Raw genomic sequence first — 26,491 nt, forward strand, 5'->3', positions numbered from 1 at the left:
GGGGTGGGGTGGGGGCAGTATGTGACTGATCTCATGTTTACGTAGCTTTGTCTCCCACCTCCCCCCAGCTCCCACAGAAGAATGGTCAGCTGTCTGCCGTCAATGGTGTAGCTGAACAAGAAGATGTCCACGTCCAAGAGGAAAGCCAGGATGGGCAAGAGGAAGAAGTCACTGTTGAAGATGGTAAGCCGTCCTTGCAGGCCAGACTGGCTTTGGCAGGACATTGGGAGCTGGAGGGAGACTGCACTTGCAGTGAACCAGGTTGTCACATGCTGTCAACAGAAAACCCTGTCGTACTGTACTGACTCACAGTGCGTGATACCAATGACACAGTCAACTGGTCTCAAAAGGAGATGTTTAACATGCAGTCTGGGTAGCCCCTGTACTCAGGGGTTAGCATCACACTCTCTTCAATGTTCTTCTCTTGGAGTTTTTTGTTTTTTAAATCATTGTCCCTCATTCTTTTTTTTTTTTTTTTTTTTTTTTTGGTTTTTCGAGACAGGGTTTCTTTGTGTAGCCCTGGCTGTCCTGGAACTCACTTTGTAGACCAGGCTGGCCTTGAACTCAGAAATCTGCCTGCCTCTGTCTCCCAAGTGCTGGGATTAAAGTAGACCTGGCTGGCCTTGAACTCAGAAATCCACCTGCCTCTGTCTCCCAAGTGCTGGGATTAAAGGTGCAAGCCACCACCGCCCAGCCCCTCATTCTTGAGTGATGATGTTAGGTATAAATTCTCATTAGAAGGATGCTTGCTTTATAAAAGTGAGGGTCCAACACCTGATCCAACTAAAAATGAAAGCGACAGTTTAGCATCATTCCAAAGATGCCTGTGTCACATGCACAGATCTCCTGGCATGTACATATATCTCCTTCCCTCAGCTGTGATCGGGGAAATCACATCTAGATCTTGTGGCATCTAGCTCTTAAGTGCAGTGGGGAAGAAGGGACAATGGGCTGGTGCATCTTTAGCCAAAGTGTTACTTCCATGTTTGTTCATGGGGCAGTAGTGCTGGGGTCATTTGCCATTCAATTCAAGATATAGAGGAGCCATTGAGATACTCAGCAGGTACAGGTGATTGCCACTGAGGCTTCCTGTTTTCAGGACTTGCATGATAGAAGGAAAGAAGTGGTTCCTGAAAGTTGTCCTCTCTGCCCTATACACTCTACACACACACACACACACACACACACACACACTTAAAAATACATACATACACACACACACACTTAAAACATACACACACACACATACACACACAGATATATACATACATAAGTGTAGTTTTAAAGGGTATATTCCATGTAGTAACTTGGCTCTTCTATGTAATATAGATAAGGCACAGATGAAAGCACTGGGCATTGCCTCGTTGGATAAGATCCTCTGAACACATGGAACCCGTTTCTCCCCTCCTATACCCCCACAGTGCTGCATCAAGCCAGGAGCTGCTTTGAAGTTGGTGGGAAGAACTGATCTTTATATATCACCACAGGCACCATATAAAGTTAGAAATGCATACATAGTCTCACAGACGAAGTATTTCCCCGACTGAGTGTGAGACTTTCAAATAATCCCCACCAGACAGCTGGCGTGGACCCAAATCAAATTCCCAAGGAGAACCCTTTGTCGTCTCCATGTTCATTTCTGAGTTGAGCCAGACAGTGGCTGGTGTGTCTGTGTGTGTAAGTTTGTGTGTACAGGTGCGTGTGTGCATGAGGAAGCCAGAGGGCAAGCTCGGGTGTCATTACTCAGGGGCCATCTACTTTGGTTTTTTGAGACAGAATCTCTCAATGGCCGAAGCTTTTCCAAAAGGCTTGGCTGTTGGAACAGCATCTACAGGGATCTGCCTCTCTAGCCCTGAGAGACCACGCTCATGCCACCGTGGCCTGGCTCTCTCTTCATGGGCTCTGGGGATCAAATTCTGGAACTTTACTGCCTGAGCCATCTCTACAGCTCTCCAATGAATTATTTTTATTTTTCATCCCATTGAAGTCACTGTGGCTCAGGTACTTCAGAGACCATTTATTTCGGTTTTCTACTTCTGATTCTTCCCAACAGGGGACTTGAGAAGGCAGTCAGTAGAAGATAAATTAAGTAAAAAACCATAAGACTAAGAAGAGGCTGCTTGCTGATTGCCTAAGAATTTTGCAAGAGATGGGAGCTGCTAGAGTTCGGGTGGAGCATCTCCCTGAGTTCAAGGGTACCACTAACACCTGAGAAAGCTGGAATCAGATATGTCACCATAAGGCCTAGGGGACGAAGCCCATTGTTCGTAGCACTTTTTATCCCTAGTGTGTGTGCAAGGCCCAGGTTTTATGCACAGTACTGTAAGAGATGAGATGGATTTTTAGCAGAACTGAGACCATCCAGAGCCAACACTTGATGTCTGTCCACTTCCCTGTGGTGTTAGGGTTAGATAGAAGTCAGGGTCCTGTAAATTCTAGACAAGTGCCAGTGTCTACCTTTGTCTTAGTGAGAGTCTCCATTGCTGTGAAGAGACACTTTGACCAAGGCAACTCTTATAAATGAGAACATTTAAATGGGGCTCTCTTACAGTTTTAGAAGTCTAGTCCATTATCATCATGGTAGGAAGCATGGCGGTGTGCAGGCAGACGTGGTGCTGGAGAAGGAGCTGAGAGTTCTATATCTTGATTCGAAGACAAACAGAAGGAAACTTTGTCTTCCTCAGACAGCCATGAAGCTGCTCTCTTCTACACTGTGCAGAGTTTGAGTATAGAACTTAAAGCCCATCCCCACAGTGACACACTTCCACCAGCAAGGCCACACCCACTCTCACAAGGCTATACCTACTTTAATAAGACCACACCTCCAAATAGTGCCACTTCCCATGGGCCAAGCATATTCAAACCATCCTCATTGGCAGTAGCTATGGCAACGTCTGTGGGTTAGGCACTCTTCTAGGACTCAAACCTAGGTTATTAGTATTGTAAATTGACTATTAACCACTGCACTGTCCCCATGTGGGGCACATAGGCACATATAGAAGCTGCCTGGAGAAAGTGTGGCACCAGAGGTTTCCTTTGAGCTTCATCTGCTGATCACTTGGCTGCATAGCCCAGCGTAGCTGAGAATGTGACTCAGCACGAAATCAATAGCTTACTTAAAACATCATGAGGGATTTGTGTGTGTGTGTGTGTGTGTGAGTGAGACTTGATTTCATGTTTCTCAAGTGTGAATTTCATAGATGACAACATTGGGTTGTAGTGTCAAAGCCTGAATGCAAACCCAGACAGAAAACACTGGGGCTGGTTAAAAGGGAGCCAAATCACTGGTTTGTGGAGGATTTTGTGGACAATTTGAGATCTTTGAAATGTGTCAGAAAAAGACAGTCTGAGTGAGGTGTTTTGTCTTTTTTTTTTAAGTCTACTATATTTTAATTTCTTTGCTGTGAGTGTGTGTGGATGTGTGTTCACATACTCACATATCTGTGAGTGTTCAGAGGTCTGAGTGTGCTTGTAGTGGTCAGGGGACAACTTGGCAGGAATTGGCTCTCTTTCTACCATGTTGGTTCTGGGGATTGAACTCAGGTTATCAGATTTGGTGAGAGGAACCAGGGGCGAGCCATCTTGCCACCCACCCTGACTCTGACTGTTCTTATTTTTAATTATTTAGTGTGTGTGTGTGTGTGTGGTGCACACACAAGTCAGTTTTCACCTTCTATTGTATGAAACCCAATGATTGACTTCAAGTCTTTACCACTGTGCAGTATTGCAAGTCCATGAGTGATTTTCGTACGATGTGTAGGCTAGATATTTGGGATCCGGGCCAGGCACACATCCTATGAGATCCTGGAAAGCATGGTGTCCCTTGTCATCTGTGACTTGTCTCGTGGAGGCTTGTCTTCTTCTCCCCAGATGTGGTTTCTCAGACATTTCAGCACATGGCTAAACACCAGCTTCTATGAAAAGCCATCCTGTCCCTACCTGTGACTGCATTGCATGACTTCCCTGAGCAGACCCAGGCAGTTAACCATGGCTGGCCCGGGACGCCTGGGCACACACCAAATGCCAAGTACTGGGAGAGCGGAGAGGAACAGACTCTGTCCTTCAGAAGACCCTGAGAAAAGCCCAACTGCTGGGAATGGTAGCCATCCTCTGAGAGGACTGGAGAGGCCACTGTACTGACTGGTTTTGTGTGTCAACTTGACACAGGCCGGAGTTATCACAGAGAAAGGAGCCTCCCTTGAGGAAATGCCTCCATGAGATCCAGCTGTAAGGCATTTTCTCAATCAGTGATCAAGGGGGGAGGGCCCATTGTGGGTGATGCCTTCCCTGGACTGTAGTCCTGGGTTCTATAAGAAAGCAAGCTGAAGCCGGGAGTAGTGGCGCACGCCTTTAATCCCAGCACTCGGGAGGCAAAGGCAGGAGGATTTCTGAGTTCAAGGCCAGCCTGGTCTACAAAGTGAGTTCCAGGACAGCCAGGGCTACACAGAGAAACCCTGTCTCGAAAGAATAAAAAAAAAAGAAAGAAGGCAAGCTAAGCAAGCCAGTAAGGAACATCCCTCCATGGCCTCTGCATCAGCTCCTGTTTTCTGACCTGCTTCAGTTTCAGTCCTGACTTTCTTTGGTGATCAACAGCAATGTGTAAGTGTAAGCTGAATAAACCCTGTCCTTCCCAACTTGCTTCTTGCTCATGTTTGTGCAGGAATAGAAACCCTGACTAAGACAGCCATTATGAGCCTGTTTCTTCGTCCGGAGGCCCATCCTATAGGCAGAAACGCTATTCCCTTGCTTGCTTTTATCTTTATCTTATCTGCCTGGCCATCAGAATTCCCAGTCTGGCTGTGTTAATGCAGATGGAATCCTCATGTTAAATTCTTCATCAGCATTTTTTCATCAGATATTGATATTAGTGTTAAGCCTGTGGAGTGTGTGTGTGTGTGTGCGCGTGTGTAGAAGTCAAAAGACAACTTATGGGAGTTGCTTCTGCCTTAGGAATTTTAGTGATTAAACGTGGGTCATCAGGCTTCACGACAGGGGCCTTGACCCCTGAGGCATCTCACTGGCCTGCTAGACGCCTTTAGGAAAATTACATACATGTGCTCAAGCACATACATGCATGTGGAGGCCAGGCGAGAGTGCCTTGCCCCCTCCTCACACCTTGGTTTTAGAACAGCAGAAACTCATGGTTTTCAGCAGCCAGCTTCTGTCTGGAGACAGGGGGTCTGTTTTCCGATCCTCACCTCCGATGCCGGGGTTACATGACCTCACAGCTGAGCCTGGCTTTCACGTGGGTCCTGGGGATTCAAATTCCCATCCTCTTGCTTCCACAGCAAGTGTTTTTACCTACCCTCTGATTCAAGGAGCATTCTTGCCAAATGGTTACTTTAAAACAGCAGGTGCTATTTATGAGGCTATGGACGTGGCTCAGTGATAGAATATTTGTATGGCATGCTCGGGGCTCTGGGATTGACTCTCAGCACCACCAAAAGGCAGAAGAGAAATGACCTGTGGTTATGGTAATTTATACCTGCCTATAATGCCAAAATTTGGGAGGCTGAGGCAGAAGGATTGCTTCAAAGTTCAAGGCCAGCCTGGGCTACATAGAAAGTCCCAGGGCACTTCTGATACCAATTTTCTATAGTTGATCTCACTGTTGTGCTAAAATACTCTGACGAGCAGTTTAAGACAGGGTTTACTGTTGTGTCCAGCCAGCAGATCACAGCCTGGGTTCTAGCCTGGAAAGGCATTTTGGAAACCTGGAAGAGAAGAGGGGCTAGGCGACGAGAGAAAGAACGGAGCCAAGTCAAAAGCAACTATGATCAAAGCTCAATTTTACTATTATCAGCACGCGGTTATAAAGGGGGGGGGGGGGGCGATTCCCGCCAAATAATTCCCGGGGACCAATAGCAAGGCGGCAGGTTCCAGCAGTGGGCGTGGCAGAACGATTGAGCCAGCAAGCTCCATCCAGGTGTAAACAGTGGAACCTTAAGGCTGGGGGAGGGGAGGCTACAGTTTACTGTGGCTTACAGTTCAAGGTACAGTCCCCCCGACGGCAGACAGACAGGTCCCCCCACAGCAGACAGGTTATGTGAGCTTGCCGTGGCTGTTCACATAGCGTCTGCAGTCAGGAAGCAGGGAGCAATGAACACATTGCTCAGCTCTTTCTTTTATTGCAGACCAGGATTCAAGCACAGGGAATGGCGCCCACTTTGAGGGTGGGTCTTGCATCTCACTTAACCTACTGAAGATAACCCTTCTTAGGAAAGGTCAGCGGCTTAGATTAGGCTGACCTAATCTAGAAAAATCTTTCTAGGGGTGCCTGGAGGCTTGTCTCCTAGGTAATTCTAGCTCCTGCAGACTTACCAACTCAAGAAGTCGCTGACAACATTTTTGGACAGTCAGAAGTGAACATTTTCCCATTATAACTTGTTTGCCTTTTCTGAAATTAAGAAATATCAATAAGGCCGGGCAGTGGTGGTGCATGCCTGTAATCCCAGCACTTGGGAGGCAAAGGCAGGATGATTTCTGAGTTCGAGTCTAGCCTGGTCTATAGAGTGAGTTCCAGGACAGCCAAGACTGCACAGAGAAACCCTGCCTCAAAAAACAAAATATATATCAATAATTCAGATATATTGGAATCTTTCTCCCCATGGGTGCTTTCTGCCCTCACTCTCTCCTTCCCAGCTTAGAGACTTTTTTGGTTTGGGTTTTTTTGGTTTTTCGAGACAGGGTTTCTCTTTATTGCCCAGGCTGTCCTGGAACTCACTCTGTAGACCAGGCTGGCCTCGAACTCAGAAATCTGCCTGCCTCTGCCTCCCAAGTGCTGGGATTAAAGGTGTGCACCACCACACCCAGCTTTTTTTTTTTTTTTTTTTTTTTTTAAGAAGACAATTTTTTGAGTCAGCTCTTATTTGAGGCTTTGGCTACTGTACTGCATCCTCCAGGCTACCTGGCTCACATCCATCTGGGTGCATCTTCTACCTCTGCCTCTCATTGCATCTTTAGGAATGCTGGGATCACCAATGGCCACCACCACGTCTACCTTTCTTTCTCATGGCTTCCAGAGGTAAATCTTAGGGCCCTCAGGCTTGCATGGTGAACTCTTTTACCCATTTTACACATTGCCTGCCAGCCCCGTGGACAACTTCAGGCCATACATGTTTAGGGTTTGAATGCAAATGTTTATGTACGATGAAAAAAAATCATCGCAATCCCCTTTCCTTCCAGAGTCAGTCTGTGCATCCTCTTCCGGGGATTTGTCAATTTGATTAAAACTGCTTGGCTTTCTCTCTGAGCATCTTTTACTACTGTTCCTCAAACAGATAAGGAAATCTTAACATCCTATTTCTGTGGATGCTACTATAACCTGTTGCTAAACAAAATGTCTAAGGAACCTCACACAAGTCGTCCAGCACTGCCTCAGATCTCAGGATATTTGGGTGTTTCCTTCACAAGGCAGGGATTTCTGGGTGTTTCTGTGGGTTGCAGAGTCTATGTAACAAAAAACGACATTTCAATCTTTCCAGTCACATTTGTGTAAGTGAAAGAACAGTGGTGCTCTGTCCTTGTTTTTAGTTATTGTCTTCATGTAGGTGTTACAGCGTTTGCGCACCCTGACCTGAGGGACTTTGCACTGGTATTTGTCCTTCCCTGCTTTGTGGTTGGTACTTGTTCCTGTGGAACTCATCCACTCTGAAAGTATTAGCCAGGTAAACCAGTGAGTGTCACGTTCACCAGAGAACAGTAAAGAGGCTGCGTGCAAGGAATGAGTCCCTGTTACATGGCCTGAGCTTGTCACTCACCCCTTCCCATCCCTAAGGGCGCTGGTTAAAGCAGAGTTGTCTAGAGCGTCTAGTTCTCAATTTCCCAAGAATCCACTTTTCTATACCTCCGTGCTGTCCCTCAGGTATAAACATAAGTGGAGGACTGCTAACTCAATTATTTAATGGCTGAGTTTGCTGCGTTGTGGAGAATACATTTCGCTAATGGTGCTTTTATTGACACTTGTTTTATTGAATCTGAGCTTTCCCGTTCCTAATGCTGAGCACCTTTGGGATATGGAAAAACCAAAGGTGACCTGAATAATTACCATTCTCCCTGTGAGTCTGTTCCCTTACAGATCATCTACTCTAGAATCAAAAGTGATCCTTCTTCCTTGTTTGAGGTGCATACTAACTTGATCTGGAGAGTAGGGACGCTAAGACCTGCCCTAGCTCCTAGTAAACAAAGACCCACACACACACTTGCTTTTCTGATAACGGTGGTTTCCCTACTCAGAAGAAATATTTTATGATTTTTGCCTCCTTTCCCATTTTAATATCTGATATAATCTTGTATGTTTTTAGGAAGACCTGCCTGCCACCCCATTGTTATTCTTCCTTCTGTGTCTCTTGGTTTCAGTTGTTAACACCTGGCATCTGATGTCTCTCTTACCACCTCCTTGATAGCGAACAGAGCCAGGGAATAGGGACCTGGTGAAGGGAGAGTTCATGACAGCTCCATTCCTTTGGTTCAGTATGTCAATCTGTTTTGCTTTATTTTTGTTAGAGTCTCCCTATATAGCCCAGGATGGCCTCAAGCTCCCGGTAGTCTTCATGTCGTTTCCTGGTAATGCTGGTCTTACAAGTGCATGCACCATGCCTGTGAGTCTTGGCCATACTCCCTTTAGTTGCATAGGTGTTAACAAAGCTGGATCCCTTTCAGAGTGTGCAGCTGGCCCTCGGGTGTCTACTGCTGGCTGGTATCTTGCCTGGAGGCCTGCAATACCATCCTGACCTATCCATAAGTGAACAAGGATTCCTAGAAATGTCCTGTAGACCCAGGAGCGCCTCCTCCCCACAGCACACACGGTGTGTTTCAGATACAATAATGTTGTGTGGCGTTTTCTCAAGCTCTGTCCTGTCTCGTTGATGTTTTGAAAACTGTAGTGAGGGCTGGTGAGATGGCTCAGTGGGTAAGAGCACCCGACTGCTCTTCCGAAGGTCAGGAGTTCAAGTCCCAGCAACCACATGGTGGCTCACAACCATCCGTAACGAGATCTTATTCCCTCTTCTGGAGTGTCTGAGAACAGCTTATGTGTACTTACATATAATAAATAAATAAACAAATAAATAAATCTTTAAAAAAAAAAAAGAAAACTGTAGTGAACTAAGCTTTGAACTCAGGGGAAAGTCTTTAGGTGTGCCATCCTGAGAACTCATTTAGATTCACTCCTGCTGGTGTTAAAATAGTCCAGGCAATCCTCCTGCCTCAGCTTCCTAAGTGCTGAGATTACAGGTGCATGTCACTGTACTCTGCTTCTACTTTCTCTTAATCACACACACATGCACACACACACACATGCACACACGCACATATGTACACAGGCATGCAGACGGCCTTCATTTAGATACATCTCCATATATCTGTGGAGTCCATTTCTGTCTGTAAAATGAGTAACCTCTGAAGGCTGACTCATCAGGGTCACTCCTTTGGGCCTTAGAACGACAGAGGATTAGCTCATGCAGATACCTGAGCCTTGGACAGGTGCTTAAATGTCATTATGCCTATTTATAAATTATCTCAGTGGCTTTTCTTAATCTGATACTAAAAGTCATTTTGCTGGATGTGAAGTTTTAATCGTAATTGGATAAAAGGTTCATGAGGGGGCATTTTATTCAATACTATCTCGCCTCAGAGGCATTTGCGTATGAGGAGCAAGGTTAATGGCTTTATAAACGAATGTCGCCACAAGGTGTCACGTGAATCTCTAGTATGTTAGTGCTGCTGAGTTCCTGGAAGGCTAGGACTGGGAAAGAAGAGTGGATGGAAATGATGTTGACAAAAGCCATTGCTTCCTGTCAGCTAGCTAATTCTAGCGGTGCCGAGTACAGATGGCTATGGTTTTATGCAGCTCGGTTCACCACTCCATTTAGAGTTATGTTCTTTGTGAGGATGGTGTAGGGGTCCGTACAGCAAGCGTCCGAGTGACTTTCTGACACAGTGAAGAAATACCTAAGGATGTTAAATGGCCAAGAGAAAGAAACCTTGGCTTACTGCTTTAGAGGCCTCAGTCCAAGCCTGGGCCATCCACTGCTTTGGTCTCAGGTAGGTGGGTGTGCCAAATAGCCAGGACCAGAGCATGTAATGGGACGAGATGCTCATCTCCTGCTGGGAAGCAAAAGGAGCAGGAAGGGGGTTGTCCTATAATCCATTCTAGGAGTATGTCCCCAATAACTTAAGGTCCTCCCAGTACAGTCCTACTCCTGAAGGCCTGTGGTATCCTCCAATCACACCACCCTGTGATGTCTTCAGCAACCAAGGCACAGCAGTTAGGCAGAGAAATGCATTCTCTTGGCTTAGCACGCAGCCTCGGGGCAAGCGAGATGGTTGAGCAGGTAACTGCAATTGTCGGACAAGCCTGGCGCCCTGCCTTCGATTCCCTGGAGCTGGCAGAGAAGTCAAGGGAGAGAACTGACTCTACAATGTTGTCCTCCACATGCACACCCACACAGACACATAGGAAACCTGCAGACATGTGCAATCAATACGTGATGACTGAAAATTGTTTTCCATCTGAGGCCAGCTTGGTAGTGAGCTTCAGGCCAACCAGGTCTCAAAAACAAACAAGCAAACAAACAAACATCCCCCTTCCCCGTGTGTGCTTATACTTTGAGTTTTTTTCTGACTGCTATTGCTACTCAAATGTCTGTATAGAATATATATGTTATTCAAAACATAGTGAGTGCTGGGATTAAAGACAGGGATCACCGTGCATGGCTGCTTTAATGTATCTTTAACATTTTTAAATGACCTCTCTTTCTGTCTGTCTCTCTGTCTCTCTCTGTCTCTGTCTCTGTCTCTGTCTCTCTGTCTCTCTCTGTGTTTATGTGCTCATAGAGTTCACTGCAGTTGATATTCTTTTTTTCACTCTGTGAGTCCGAGGGATCGAACTTAGGTCACCAGGCTTGAGAGCAAGCATTTTGGGGGTTTTTTTTTTGGGGGGGGGTTCTTTGTTTTGGCTGAGCTGTCTTGCCTTCCAGCTTTGCTGTATCATAACACAGGTGTGTCATGTTTAGAAAAGTGCCAAGTGTGTGGCCATTGCCTCACTGTACGAGTCCGCCGGGGCCGCTAGAATAAAACTCTAGAGCAGATGATGTAACGACTAAAGACGACATTTTTCCTTCCCATAGTCTGAATGGTTTCAACACCTCCTGAGGTCTCTCCTTGGCTTGTAGATGATTGCTTTCTTGCTATCCTTCCCTACATTGTCTTTCCTTTCTACATTCCTGGGTGTCTTTAATTGTCCAAATTTCTTCTCGTGAGGATACCAGATGGTTTGGGTTAGAGCCCACCTTAAGTGACCTCATTTTTAAACCCTTTGTTTGTTTAATCATTTTATGTTATATTTTATTTTTAAAGATTCCCTGAGTTGCCCATGCTAGCCTTGAACTTGTTCTATAGCCCAGGCTATTCTCAGACTCTCTAGGTAGAGCCACCATATTTGGCTTAATTGGCTATTTAAAGGCCTTTTCTCTTCAGAGCCTAGGGCTGTGGCTCAGTTGTAATGTTTACTTAGCATGCACTCTGGGTTCTCTCCCTGGAACTACATTAAATTGAGGTATGGTGGCACAGGAGATAATGAAAAGGGGGTCAGATGTTCAAGGTCACCCTCAGCCACATTAGCCCATTCAGGGCCAACTCACACTTTGTGAGTCCTTATTTCTAAAACTGGGGGTGGAGGGGAAGGGGGCAGTTAGCTTAACATCCTATGATTGTCAAATTTGGGACCAAGAGGCCTAAGGAGAAGAGAGAAGAGAGTCACAGGGCTGGTGTGTCAGGTCCTACCCGCTGTGTCTGCTGCTTCTGGGGAGTTTTGTGTGTGTGTGTGTGTGTGTGTGTGTGTGTGTGTGTGTGTGTTTTGTTTTGTTTTGTTTTGTTTTGTTTTGTTTTGTTTTGTTTTTTCCATAAAAGGAGGCCTGAAAATCTGCCTGTCTCCAGGGAGTCACAGGGCTGGTGTGTCAGGTCCTACCCGCTGTGTCTGCTGCTTCTGGGGAGTTTTGTGTGTGTGTGTTTTGTTTTGTTTTGTTTTGTTTTGTTTTGTTTTTTCCATAAAAGGAGGCCTGAAAATCTGCCTGTCTCCAGGGCTAACTTCTAAGCTCCGCAGAGCAAACTCCACCTCCCTTTCCGAAGGCAGTCCTCTAAGTATTTGCAAACATCAATCACGGTCCGCTTTCATCTTCCCTAATATCTCCAGAGAAAAGAAGCTGCCTTGCATTAAAAGAAAAGACGCCAGGACTTACGTATGTTTCCAAGAGGAATGTGCCTGGTGGAAGCTTGCCAAAACTAACTGGACCTCACTATTACTAGTTCTCATTTTTAAGCTTATCTCTCACTCTCTTTAAAATGTAAGAGTAAAGCCAGGCATGGGACTGCAGGCCTGCAACCCCCAGCACTTGAGAGGTAAAATCAGGAACACGAGTTCAAGATCCTGTTCTACTATATATTGAGTTCAAGGCTAGCCTGGGATACAGTTTGTAACAGTTTGAATATGCTTGGCCTAGGAAGTGACACTATTAGATGTGGCCTTGTTGGAGAAGGTGCGTTACTGTGGGCGTGGGTTTTAAAACCCTCATCCTAGCTGCCTGGAAGCCAGTTTTCTCCTAGCAGCCTTCAGATGAAGATATCGAACTCTCAGCTCCTACACCATGCCTGCCTAGATGCTGCCATGCTCCCACCTTGATGGTAATGGACTGAACCTCTGAACTTGTAAGCCAGCCCCACATATATGTTGTCCTTTATAGGAGTTGCCTTGGTCATGGTGTCTCTTCACAGCAGTAAAACCCTAACTAAGACACTATTAAAAAACTAAACCAACAAAAGGGCTGGGGAGATAGTTCAGTTGGTAAACATGCCTGTGGACTTCAGTACAATCCCCCAGAACCTATATTTAAAAAGCCAAGTGTGGTATGGAGCGTGCTTGAAATCCTGATGCCAGGGAGGCCAAGGTAAGAGCGTCCCTGGGACTTGGTGGCTAGTCAGTCTACTCTACTTGGTGTGTTCTAGGCCAGTGAGAGACCCTGCCTTTTTGTTTGTTTGTTTGTTTGTTGTTTTTCGAGACAGGGTTTCTCTGTGTAGTCTTGGCTGTCTTGGAACTCACTTTGTAGACCAGGCTGGCCTCGAACTCAGAAATCCTCCTGCCTCCCGAGTGCTGGGATTAAAGGCGTGTGCCACCATGCCCGGCAAGAGACCCTGCCTTTTAAATTAAAAAATATATATAATTTTATTTTATTTTAGGTGTACAGGTATTTTGCCTACATGTCTGTTTACCATGTGGGTGCTGGGAACCTAACCCAGGTTCTCTGCAAGAGCAGCGAATGCTCTTAACTGCTGAGCCGTCCTTCCGGCCCCAGTGAGATGGCTCAGTGGGTAAGAGCACCCGACTGCTCTTCCGAGGGTACAGAGTTCAAATCCCAGCAACCACATGGTGGCTCACAACCATCCGCAACGAGATCTGGCGCCCTCTTCTGGAGTGTCTGAAGACAGCTACAGTGTACTTACATATAATAAATAAATAAATCTTTAAAAAAAAAAAACTGTTATTGTTATTACATTTAGCCCCTCTCCCCTCTCTCCCTCCACCCCCTGCCTCTCTCTCTGGAGCAATTTATAGCAGTCAGGTCTCTCCACCAAGTGGGGTACAGGGATCTAACTGAAGTCATCAGCCTTGGCAGGGAGTTCCTTTTCTACCCTCTGAGCCATCTTGCCTAGAGGTCACTTTTCAGGACACTTGGCTAGAATGCACGAGGCCCTAAGCAATCCCTAGTAGAAACACAAACAAAATATCCCAAAAATCAGTCAAGAGTGTCCAACCTCACCAGGTCCTCACCATGACAGAATGCTAACTGCAGACCTCTGGCCTTCAGAGTGATGGGAAATGAGCCCTGGGTGTCCGTCCGGGAGCTGTGTGCCAGGTTTATGGTGCTTTGTGTCACTGCCCAAGCCAACTGAGATAGTCAGTGAATGAACTTTTAAAGAAGTGTATCGTTTCATCGTGACTCTCAAATCTTGGCTCCGAGTTTTCCCCTCGCTGAGTTAATTTCCGTTCAGTGTGTTCAGACACATTGGGATTCCATCAGGGTCAGCATGATGGATACGCTGCTGTCCAACCTGCCCTTGTCCAGACATCCCCTGTGTGCTTCCTGGAGACTTCAGCCTCCTGAAGCTCACAGAAAACAATCTCCAGGATCCATTTCCACTTGATAAGCTGTCAGCTAGAAATGCAGACAGCTCACCTGGGGGAGGTTCATTTTCCCCTTGTCTCAGTCACTGCTCTATTGGTGTGCAGAGACAGCATGCTCAACCAACTATTATAAAAGAAATCATTTAACTGGGCGCTCGCTTACAGGGTTAGAGGGTTTGTCCTTTATTGGCATGGCAGGGGCATGGAGGGGCCATGGTGGCACACCTGGTGCTGGAGCAGTAGCTTATAGTTACATCCTGATCTGAAGACAGAGAGGGGGAGGGAGAGAAATACTGGGCAGGATGTGTGAAACTATCCAGGCTTTTGAAACCACCAAGCCCACTCCTACTGTCACATTTGCTCTAGCAAGGCCATGCCCACTGCAGTAAAGCCACACCTCCTAATCCTTCTCAAACAGTACTACTCCCTGACGACTAAGCATGCACGCATGTGTGTGTGTGTGTGTGTATTGTATATATATAATTATATATATATGGCAAATCCTCAGCTTTTTCCTTTGTGTTTTCCAACGTGGTTACTTGAAGGTTTGAGGCTGGCTATTGTGTGGTTTGGGGCTCTCATTCTTATTGACATAGATCCTGCTGTCACAGAGAATCAGTGAGTGCCATGTATGTAATCACTATTATTTCTTCTGAGTCTGTAGCTTCAAATTACCCTTCTCCCCACTCCTCTTGACTAAGACAAGCTACAGGTGTCTAGTTAGCTGTCTGATGTGGGAGCTGGGAGTGAAGCCTGGGTCCTCGGAGGGAGCAGCAGGCACTCTCAGCTGCCGGTCCATCCTCCAGCCCTCCTTCAGATTGGGTTTTTTCATTTTCCTCTATGCTTTTGAAGTGTTTTAAAATTTCATGCTCTCCAGATTATTTATTTGGATTTTTAAAACTTAAATAACCATATCTGTGTTAACATATCCAATGCATCTGGACCATAAAATTCAATTAGCTAGTGCTCTTGCTGCTTAGGGCAGAGACTCAGAGCCCAGTAGAACCAGCTATCCTGTCGATAACTTGTCAGTATCCCTTCAGATATTCAGTATAGCCTTTAATCCTTGCACTTTAGAAGTAAAGACGGGCAGATCTCTGAGTTCAGGACAGTCAGGGCTACCCAGAGAGATCCAGTCTAATATTAGGTATACATAGTACATCCTCTGGAACTGCAGATTCCACACTTAATCAGTCAACCATAGGATCAGCTAGCCTCCGAACAATCGTGTGCGTGTGTGTCTGTGTGTCTGTGTGTGCGTGTGTCTGTGTGTCTGTGTGTGTGTGTCTGTGTGTGTGTGTCTGTCTGTCTGTGTGTGTGTGTGTGTGTGTGTGTCTGTGTGTGTCTGTCCGTCCTTGCACACGTGCTTGGCTGGGATGCTCTGAAGGTGCAGACATCTTCGGTTATTATTGCTAAGTAATCCAGAATGGCTACTGTTACCCTGGGATGGTTTGCAGTCCATTGGGTGTTGTAAGTAATCCAGGAGTGATTTAAAGTTTACTGTTGAGAGCAGGGCATGGGGACTCCCATATCTGTAATCTCAGCATGGGGGGAGCCAAAACAGGAAAGTTGAGATTTGAGGCTAACCTGGGCTATACAAACAGTAAGACCCTGTCTCAAAACAAAACAAAAACATACAGACAGCCAGATGTAGTTGTGCATGTGTGTTCATTTCTGCACTTGGGAGATGGGAAAATAAGGAATTCAAGGCCAGCCTGGTATGTCAGAACAGACAAGCAGGAAACCAGCAAACCCAAAGCGGTAGGAAGTCAGTTGTTGGTGGTCTCTTGCAGTATGCATTGTGCAAGACTGTGCGGCACATTACGCATGGAGGTCACAGATGCTCAGCCACCAGGTAATAATAGCCCTGTACCCCAAAGGATCTTGGTAACCCTTTTCTGCTCCCAAACAGCAGTGTGCCCTAGACCATAGCGTCCACAGTTGATACTAGCAGGGACTGACTGCTCCCAGAACTCGATCTCTGAGTGAGTCACAGGCTTAGGGGAAGCCTTTCCCTTTCCATGTGTGATCCGCCTCCCCTCTTTCTGGTTTTCTTTAGCTGTGTAATGTCTGTGTGTCATTTTTCCCCATTGTGACAAAATGTTATTATCTTAGCTTTTTGTGGATTGGGGTTCAGATTTGGTTTTGTTAGATAGTCTTGGTTGGGCTAGTGTTTGATATGTAGCCTAGGTTGGCCTCAAAGATGGCAATCCTCTTGCCTCAGTCCTCTGGGTCCTGGGATTTACAGGTGTAAGCCACAAGTGCTGACTGCCTTCACCACTTTTAAGTTTTTAAGTTTTCTTCTATGTGTATGGGTGTTTGGTCTGCATATATACCTCTGTGTGTGTGTGTGTGTGTGTGTGTGTGTGTGTGTGTATGATGTCTTCAGAGGACATCTATCGGGTCCTCTGGAACTGAAGTTATAGACAGTTGTGCACAGCCTCATAGGGTGTGAGAACTGAACCTGGGTCCAGCCCCCACAAACTCCATTTTTAATCACTACTATTTCCTTACACAGACCCACTATAGTGTAAGATCCACTGTACTTGTTTCAGCCTGTTGTTAGTTGGTGGGCACACTAAAGTTGTTTTTAAAGACACAGCTTTACACTTTGTTCCTAACGTCAGTACAAATGGTCCAGATTCTCCTCTGATTGTGCATTCTCATGCTCTTGGGTGCATATTTGTTGCTGGGTCATCCGGCAGCTGTGTTAGGCTTTGGGGAAGTCCCAGGCACTTTCCACATCAGTTTCCCTTGCTGCCAGCAACAGCTTCTTCATGGTTATTGTCGTCATTTGGCTATTAGCATCCTGGGGGGTGTGAAGTGGTTTTAATTTACATATTTATAATGGATAATGATGTTGAACATCTTCTCATCGGTTTATTAACATTTATCTTAAAGATTTATTTTAATTAAACAACAACTTTTCTTTTGCCCAGCCATGCTTTAATTCCAGCACTCAGGAGGCAAAGACATGTGGATCTCTGAGTTTAAGGCCAGCTGGTCTATAGAGCAAGTTCCAGGACAGTTAAGGCTACACAGAAGAAACCCTGTCTCAACAAAAGAAAAGAAATGAACAAAAACCTTTTCTTCTGAGATTTGTTTGTTTGTTTGTTTGTTTGTTTGTTTGTTTGTTTTTCGAGACAGGGTTTCTCTGTGTAGCCCTGGCTGTCCTGGAACTCACTCTGTAGACCAGGCTGGCCTCGAACTGCCTGCCTCTGCCCCTCCAAGAGCTGGGATTAAAGGTATGTGCCACCACTGCTTGTTGAGATTTTCTTGACTTTCATTTTATGTGTGTGTTTATCTTAATGTATATCTGTGGCTGTATTGCCAGAGGAGGCTCTAAGATGAGTCTGGAGTTATAGGTGGTCATGAGCCACCATCTAGGTTCTGGAATTGAACCTTGGTCCTTCCAAAGAACAGCCAGTATTCTTAACCCTTGAGCTATCTCAACAACCCCTTCTTTTCAAACTATGTGGATATTTGTGGATATCTGTGTATATTTGTGGATATCTGTGTATATTTGTGGATATTTGTGTATATCTGTGGATATGTGCATATGTAAGTGTGGGTTTCCTCCGGAGTACAGAAGAGGATATCAGATCCCCTGGAACTGGAGTTACGGTTGTTAATAGTTATGGTTGTTGTAAGCCACCTAAGATGGGTACTGGAAGGCAGATCTCTGAGTTCGAGGCTAGCCTGGTCTACAGAATGAGTTCCAGGACAACCAGGGCTACACAGAGAAACGCTATCTTGAAAAACCAAAAATAAAATAAATAAATAAATAAAATAAAATAGAGTTACTTTTTGCCGGGTGGTGGTGGCACATGCCTTTAATCCCAGCACTTGGGAGGCAGAGGCAGGTGGATCTCTGAGTTAGAGGCCAGCCTGGTCTACAAAGTGAGTTCCAGGACAGCCAGGGCTAGACAGAGAAACCCTGGGGGGGGGGGGGAGAAAAAAGATGGGTGCTGGATGCAAGAACAACATCCTCTTTTAATGACTCAGCTACCATCCCGCTAGCCCCACATTTGTATCTCGTCTGTTTCTTTCTTTCTTTGCTTATTTGAAACATGGTCCAATAGTTTAGCTGGCCTGAGGGTAGCCTTGAACTCCTGATCTTCCTCTACTACCTAAGTGCTGCTATTACCGATGTGTGCTGTTATGTGCATCTCTGTATATCTTAAAGAAGTTATATGCTGTACTCAGATTGTTTGTCCTGTTACTTTATTTTTTATTTTTTGGGAGAGTCTCATGTGGCCCAGGCTGGCCTCAAAGTCATTATGTAGCTGAGGCTAGCCTTCTGTCCACAGTGATGGAATTACACATGTACACCATCCCTGGCTGCCCCCTTTCCTTGCTGAGACTGTGTTATTACAAAGTTCTTAAAATGTCCATAGAAATCTTTCCTTGTGTGTAATCTCTTTACTAGCATTTCTGGTTAGCATCTCTAGCTCTCCTTTGCTGTCCTGGGCCTCTGAACATGAACTGTAAGTAACAGTAGCTATGAGGAGCCCCCCATGAGTTCCCAAATCACTCTTTCCAGACATTGCCCCAGGATGCTGCTTCTTTGTGTTCAACATTGGGGAGTCCCCATTCTTCTCACAGGCCAGCTCTATCCTTGTACCCCCCAGGGGTTGCCACTCTCAACTAAGTATCCTAAGGTCATAATATCTGATTAGCCCCCAGTGGATTTCAGCACAACAAAAGTGGAACATGACCTTGGCAAATATTTGTTGACTGAATCATGCAGATTTAAGAAACCCCCAGCAAGCACATCTTCCACCAAGTGATGGGCATATATTCTGTCATCTTTGCTTTGGGTGGTGATGCCTGGCTCTAAATTGTCTCGTTTCACATGAGTGGAAAGGAGTAGATGTCAAGGGAAAGGTGCCTGCCCTTGTCGTGACCCCTCTGTCTGACCTTTCCTTCTGCCTTTGTCCTGATTGATGGTTTTCCATTTTAAGGCTAGCCCCAGAGGAACTTGCTGACGGTCACGGCCATATATACTCCCTGTCCTTCATTACACAGGGAGGTAGTGATTCCAGATAACTGTGTTGGGAGAGTCAGCCTCTAGCACAGCGTCCATTGCGCTGCCTTTGAGCCTTAGCTGCCTCTCTTTGAACCTCATTTGAGGAGTGTATTGTCACCTGCGTTATGAAAGCAAAGATCTCGCCTTACTTAGCCTGTTCTTAAAAGAGTGTTTTGTCTGAATTTTGTATCTGGTGAATTTTCCCCTTAGCTATCAAAGTGGCATCGCTGTTGTTAGAATTTGGGGTCAGAAGGGAAGGTGTTGGTGATGCAGTTATGTAAACCCGAATCCACAGAGGAGTGGAGTGACTGCCTTGTGCTGTCTACAACTGAATGCTGTGAACTGGTTCTGTATTCTTAGTTCCCTGGGGCTTCGGGGATCCTGGGATACTGTGGGGGAAGTGCCTAGTTTAATGTGGACCACTGACCCTGCATGTCGGGCTTCTTATCCATAAGCTACACAGCGGGAATAGATGGTGGGAAGAGATGTCTGGGTTGTCTTAAACCCCACCTATTGGAATGCAGAGGGCTAATGTCTGCTCCCAGATCTTAACCAACCAGGATAAGACCCATTGCCTGGCTTGCCTAGACTCACTGCCAGGTTGGGCGTTGGCTGGGAAGCCATCTGGATCTTTGTAATGCTGATATGTGTAACATTTTCTCATTGCCCAGGAGTTGTCCCTTTCTCGCTCTTTCTGGGCTGGAATGTGGTGCATTGTGCCTCCTGGTGGCAAGAAGCAGCAACCATCGTGGACGTCTGACAAATCTTTCTTTGAAAAAAAAATTTTTTTAATCCCCTTTTTATGTTGCTTGTCTCTGTCTACTCTTTTCCCGCACCGATCTCCCCGCTCCAGTCCCCTAAGTAGTCATGAACAGGGCCTTCGTGTCTGAAGAGAAGAGCAATAATATAACCTTTTATTTTGGGGTGGGGAGAGGTGGTTCGCTCCAACAGGCCAGTTGGACCTATCCTAACTGAAGATCCAGCTCATTTATTACTTGTGTTTTTGTAGAGAAACAATCTCAAGATTAACAGAAAAGAAATACCGGGCTGCCTGGATTTTTAATGCAGTTGTTTTATTTGCTATAGGCTTGTAAGTTAGAGGCAGGAGGACAGTGTTGGTGAAGTTTCAACCCAATGTTTAGCTCATTTCTACCACGAAAAGTAGAGAGACCCAAAGGTCCGATATTTCTGCTTTTTAGAAAGTTGTCTCGGTTAAATGCTGAAGACAGTTCGCTTTGTGACAACCCCTTGCAAAAGGCCTGAGATCGCAGAGAGTTGTGGGTCTTTACGCTGACCGGTGTGTAGGAAACGGTTGGCAACATACTATGGGCTTTAAAAAGGAAATGCCGCTTTGCACCTCATCCACCCTTAGAAATGGCGTTAAAAATTGGAGAATTTAATATCTGTGCAGTTATTGCCTTTACATAATTTTAAAAGTTTGAGATGCAGGAGTCGGTGCCAGGGATGAAGTCACCGCTTGGATCAAGTATTGATGCTCGGGGTCTGGCTCACCCCAGAGACCTAAAACTTCCTCCCGGGTCGCGACCGACCAGGCACAGAGACCAGCCTGTAAAATGGGGCACGTGACTTCCCCGGGTGGTGCAGCCAAGTCCCGACAGAGGAGTGGGCTGGCTGGCCGTGGGCGGGGCCTACGGCGTGGGCGGGGCCGTCCTATAATTAGCCGGAGAAGCGCTTCTCCAGTGCGCATTGCTGCACCTCCAGGGCTGGAGAGCCTCCTTGATGCTCTGAGGACTGCATTCCTTCTCATCTCACTGGTTAGCCGGGAGGAGACAGAGGAGAAGGAGACTTCCTGCCGTAAGAGGCCGGAAACTGTCACTAAATATGCTGGGGACTATTACCATCACAGGTAAGACTTCGGTGACTTTTCTTCCTGCTGATGTGACTCTGGAAGAAGAGTCTCTAGAGGTGAGCCGTGTGGCTGGAATTTTATTGGCTTTCAATTATCTCTCCCTACACTTTCACCGGGAGAGCATTCCATAGCCCCCCGGAAACCAATGAACCGCACATTTTATTTTTATTTAAACCAAAATCTTCCTGGAAGCGCTCACGGGACAATGCATCTGGTTGGGAGCTATATCCGTTCCCCTTAGAGTAGTGGGGGCTGTGCTGTTGAGAGAAGCCACAGCAGCTAGACGAGTTGAATCAGCGTCAGATTCGCTGTGGATAACCTGCCCTAGTCTTAATTTTAAAAGTTCCTATGTCTGAGAAATTGCAAGCGTTCAGTGCTTCCTAGAGCTCATTAAATAAGAACGTTGAGTGAAGTCGTGTATAAAAGTAGTGAAAATAATTATTTTTCCCATGCTTGTTTTCTAGGACTCTACTTGTGTGAGTTGTAATGTTATGCCAACTTCTAGAAGTGGGCAGTCTATGCCAGGCGTTCAGAATGCATTTGCAAATCCACTAACTTGGTGTTTGATAGTCTCAGCCTGCTCTATCTACTGAGACTGGGCTATATAGGAGAGTGTGTGTGTACGCCCACTTTCCCTTTTACACTCTTAGAAAATTAAACTCCACTTGCTAACTTACATTTACAAAAATGGCTCTGATTTAAATATTTAAGATGAATGCTGCTAAATCTGTTGTCTCAAAGTGGGGCGTAGACTTTCCAGGGCTTCCATATTTTTTCTCTGTGTGACTCTTCCCCCCAAAGCCGTGTCTCCCTGTGGAATTTTAAATGACTTCGAAAGTTTAGCAGAGCTAAAAATATCTCTCACTTCCTATAGTTTAGCTTGTTTATGCCGAGGGCTCTTTCATAGTCTGTCCCATCTGTAATGTCTCTAGTCTTTCTATTGCTGGCCAGGGTGGAAATTTATGAAACCTAGACATTAAAGATGTTTTTAAAAAAATGAATAGCATTCTTCTTCCAAGTTCATTAGGTGTTTTGTTTAAGATTAGTTTGTGATAATCTGTATATGTATGTGCCCGTCAGTCCGTGTATGAATACAGGTGCCCTCCAAAGTCAGAGATGTTGGATTCTCCTAGAGCCTATAGTTACAGGCACTTGGATATTGGGAACTGAATTTCTGGCCTCTTAAAGTGTTGTCTATTCTCTTATTCTCTTAACTGCTGCACCCTCTGTCCAGCCCGAGTCAGGGTGTCTGCATGGATGGATGGATGAACAACACTTTGAATGGGTCCTCTGAGATCTCCCTCTCTCCTGGCATTTTTTTTTGTGTATAAGGTGTTGTGTATTCCATGTTTTATTAATTTGTCTCGTGCTCAGTTTCTTGTGGGGAGGAGGGGGTTCCAGCGGGGAATCCCAGTGGAGCCACAGGCAGAATATTTAGAAGAACAGTTCAGTTTTTAAGGTAGTATTAAGTGGTTGGATCAATGGCTTTCTAGATTATACTTCACACTGTGCATATGGACAGTGCTGCCTGGTTTTATACTGTGCTTGGCCAGTAATCAGAAACTGCACAAGAGACTAAGCGTGGTGGTGCAGGATTCGCTTCCAGCACTCGGTGACGAGGCTAGCTGTGCTCCGTGCGTTCAAGACCAGTCTGGTCGATAATAGAGAGGTGCAGGAAGGCTGGTGTGACATGGAATAATTCTGCCTCAAAAGAAAGGAGGAAATAATGAAAGAATAACGAAAAAAAGAAAGAGCACAAATCTTTAATGGCAAGGGGTTGGAGATATAGCTCAGTTGGTAAAATGTTTGCTCTCATGCCTGAATCTGGAAGGAGAATCAGGAATTCAAAGCCCGGCTGGGATTCATGATACCTCATCTCAAAAACAAAAAAGATAAACTAGGGAGAAACAGAAAAGAACTGGGCAAGCAGCTACGGGGCAAGCAGCTTCTTCAAAGAGAATCTCAGTGTCTTTGTGTTTATGCTTTTGAGTTTGGGGGTTTTTGTTTTTTGGTAAGTTAACTGATTGAGGAAGATGTAGAAGATGAAGAAGATTTCTTTGTAGCCATTAAGAAGTTGGTCAGAGACGGGTGTGGTGGCGCACTCCTTTAGTCCCAGCACTTGGGAGGCAGAGGCAGGTGGATTTCTGAGTTCAAGGCCAGCCTGGTCTACAAAGTGAGTTCCAGGACAGCCAGAGCTACACAGAGAAACCCTGTCTTGGGAAAAAAAAAAAAGTAGGTCAGAGCTGGGCATGGTGATGTGAGCCTTCCATCCCAGCACTCAGGAGGCCAAGGCAGGCAGATCTCTGAGTTTGAGGCCAGCCTGATGTATAAAGCTAATTCTAGAACCACTTAGCCAAGGCTACACAGACTAACCCTGACTCAGAATGACAGACAGTTGTTCAGAATCTTAAAAGTAGTGAAGGCTTCTAAACTGCTTGTTTAAATAAAAGGGAAGAGAGTTTCTGTAGCATTGGAGAAGGAGCCTGGTGCTTTCGCTTTAAATGCAGGCAAGATGATGGAGTGTGTATAGCGACTACTTGGAACTCTGATTTCTTTGTTCCTTTCTTTCTTCCCTTTTTAAACATTTCTTTATTTATTTTATGTATGTGGGTACACTGTCACACCAGAAGGGGGCATTGGATCCCATTGCAGATGGTTGTGGTTTCTGGGAATTGAACTCAGGACCTCTGGAAGAGCAGTCAGTGCTCTTAGCCACTGAGCCCTTTCTCCAGCCCCGTGTTTTTAGTTCTAGAAGCAGGAGAAATCTTAGACATTTTCTATGGCCTCTCTTCCAGCTCACACAGACACCTGGGGTCCAGGCAGTACACGCTGAGTTAGGACCTGAGGGATTGCCCCACAGCACATGGCAACGTCATTCTGGGCTCCCAGTAGCATTAACTGGGCATAGAAACTAGAAAATAGTTGTTGGCGACATGATCGTGAGAAAGTGGCCCCTTCCCTGATGCACAGTGGTGCTGTGACAGCAAGGGACAGGGTCTCACCTAGCCTAAGCTGCTTCGAACTCCCTACTTAGCCAAGGATCACCCTTTCTGTGCCTTCCATTTCTGGCCCTCCTGTGTCTCCTTCCCAGTGAGGACTTACAGGACACTGCTACCACATCCAGTTTGTGCAGTGCTAGGAATGGCACCAGGGCTTTCATGCACACCAGGCAGGGGCACTCTCCCATCTGTGCCAACCCAAAGTTACTGCTTGCATTTTATTTATTACTAGGGTGTGTTCCTGCATGCGTACATGCGTGTGTGCACGAGAGAGATTATGCATACTTGCCAGAACTGCTTTCTGAGTTAAGAGAAAGTATCTTTCAGAGCTGGAGAGATGGTTCAGCGGTTATGAGCAGGACCTGAGGTGTGATCCCAGCACCCACATCAGGTGGCTCACGGTTGACTTTAACTTAACCTCAGCTCCAGGGAATGTGATACTCCTCCGTTCAGGTCCTTGTGGGACACCTGCATTCATGTGCACTCCTATACACTAACATCCACATATAAATAACATAATTAAAAATAAAATTTTAAGGCTTTTTTTTTTCTATTTTCATTCATTCACGCACATTTTTTTTAAGTTAACTGATAGTATCTTTACTTGATAAATTGAGCAAAAACATCATTCTTTTTTTTTTTTTAAGATTTATTTATTTATCATATGTAAGTACACTGTAGCTGACTTCAGACACACCAGAAAAGGGAGTCAGATCTCATTACGGATGGTTGTGAGCCACCATGTGGTTGCTGGGATTTGAACTCAGGACCTTTGGAAGACCAGTCAGTGCTCTTACCCGCTGAGCCATCTCGCCAGCCCCAACATTATTCTTTATCTTGCAAAGTAAATGGGGGATACAAGTGTGGAGGCTCACTCCTATACATCCAGCAGCACTTGGGAAACAGAGGCAGAGGATTAACTCTGGTTTGAGGCTAGCCTGGGCTACAAAGTGTGTCTTTTTTTGAAAAAATGGAGAGAGAGGGGAAGAGCCAGTGATGTCTTTGAAGGGGGGTGGGGTGGGCAAGAGCCAGTGAGATGTACATTTTTTTAATTAAACAAAACAAAACCTAAGCCACAGAAGCATTTGTGCATGCTGCAGAGAACTTACAATGCAGTCTTCTATGCACATTGTTGGTGGGGAGCACAGGTATGCTGCACAGGGCTGGGGCAGTGTCAGTGCTGGTTCTGCTCTGTGATGAGCACAGAACAGTAGTCCAGAGAGTTGAGGCACTGCACTGGCCTCTGCTGCCGTTAACTCTGTATTTTTGGTGCTTGGTGGGCTCCACTGTTTGTTTCCAACAATTGGGAAAACCCTGAGTGGTGAGCTTCCTCGTGTCATAAAAGGAAGTTACCCACGCCTAGCTTCAGAGTACCTCATAGAGGATCTCTTTCCGAAGGCATAGATGATGCTGTCAGGGCAGCCTTGCATCAAGGTGGCCAAAGAGCCGCATAGTAATGGTGTCACCTGGATGGTTCTTTTACATTTCGGTGTTAAGCTCCGATAAGCAGCTTTTCTGCCTGGTGGCTTCGTGGCTGATGAGCGCCAGGACGAGCAGAGTTGAGCTGGGCGTGTTTTGATATAAGGGGTGGGTTCAGAATGCAGAGAATTCCTGGAAAGACTCCAGGAGCTCGTGGGGGGAGAGTTAAACAGTTCCAGATGTCCCACACAGTAAGTTGTGCCTGGGGACAGACAGCACTGGCTATTCTAAACCTGGATATTGAATATTATAGTTTTTGTGGTGTTGCACCTTTTGTTTGTTTGTTTTTAAAAAGTGGTGTCACCTAAACTCTTAACCGCTGATTAAAATATTTAACGTTTCTGTGAAATACAGGAGAAAAGTTTTTTTTTTTTTCTTTTAAGCTTCCAAATTGTGTGTGTGTGTGTGTGTGTGTGTGTGTGTGTGTGTGTGTGTGTATCTCCATCTCCTAAGTGTGGTTGTCTCTTGACATCTGTGGGGAATTAGTTCCAAGACTCCCTTAAAATGTGTCCATTAGAGAAAAAGTGATTTTATTCAACTAGCCCATGCCATTTGTGCTTTTAAACACTCCTAGAGTCCTTGCACCACCTGTAAATCGTTGTTCCACTGCTGTACTGTCCTTCAGGAGAGGTGATGAAGAAAAGGGGTTGCTGCAAGTTCAGTTTAGATGAAGCTTTTCTCCCAAAATGTTTCTTTTTGCTCTAAGTCTGGTTGAATACTCATCCCATCCTCGGGACAGGAGAAGATGGGTTGTTGGCGGGGTGCGGGGAGGGCGATATGAAGGTGCCCATTGCTATTGACTTGGACCTTTCGAGTTTGTGCCCTCATCTGGATCCTGGTGAGTCTGAGCCCCAGTTTTGCTGCGTGAATAGCAGTTGTCTTCACAGTGGTAGGACTGCTGAGAGCTGTACTGAGTGGTTACTGTACACAGAGAG

General features: G+C 45.7%; 1 protein-coding gene across 2 annotated transcripts in view; it reads left to right on the forward strand.

Annotated features, from left to right (window-relative positions):
• The window catches only part of Akap12 (A-kinase anchoring protein 12), an 89,365-nt gene that overhangs the window by 45,281 nt on the left and 17,593 nt on the right, over nt 1-26,491 (forward strand). Inside the window, exon 2 of one of the 2 annotated variants that reach the window (XM_029482721.2) lies at nt 69-183. In XM_029482721.2, coding sequence (XP_029338581.1) covers nt 69-183 — 115 coding nt within the window. Of the gene's footprint in view, nt 1-68; nt 184-20,904; nt 21,076-26,491 lie in introns of those variants that run through there. The other variant, XM_021174116.3, reaches the window with a different exon arrangement.

This window comes from Mus caroli, unplaced genomic scaffold (genome assembly GCF_978045245.1).
Source record: "Mus caroli unplaced genomic scaffold, Mus_caroli_1 scaffold_9, whole genome shotgun sequence".
NCBI lineage: Eukaryota > Metazoa > Chordata > Mammalia > Rodentia > Muridae > Mus > Mus caroli.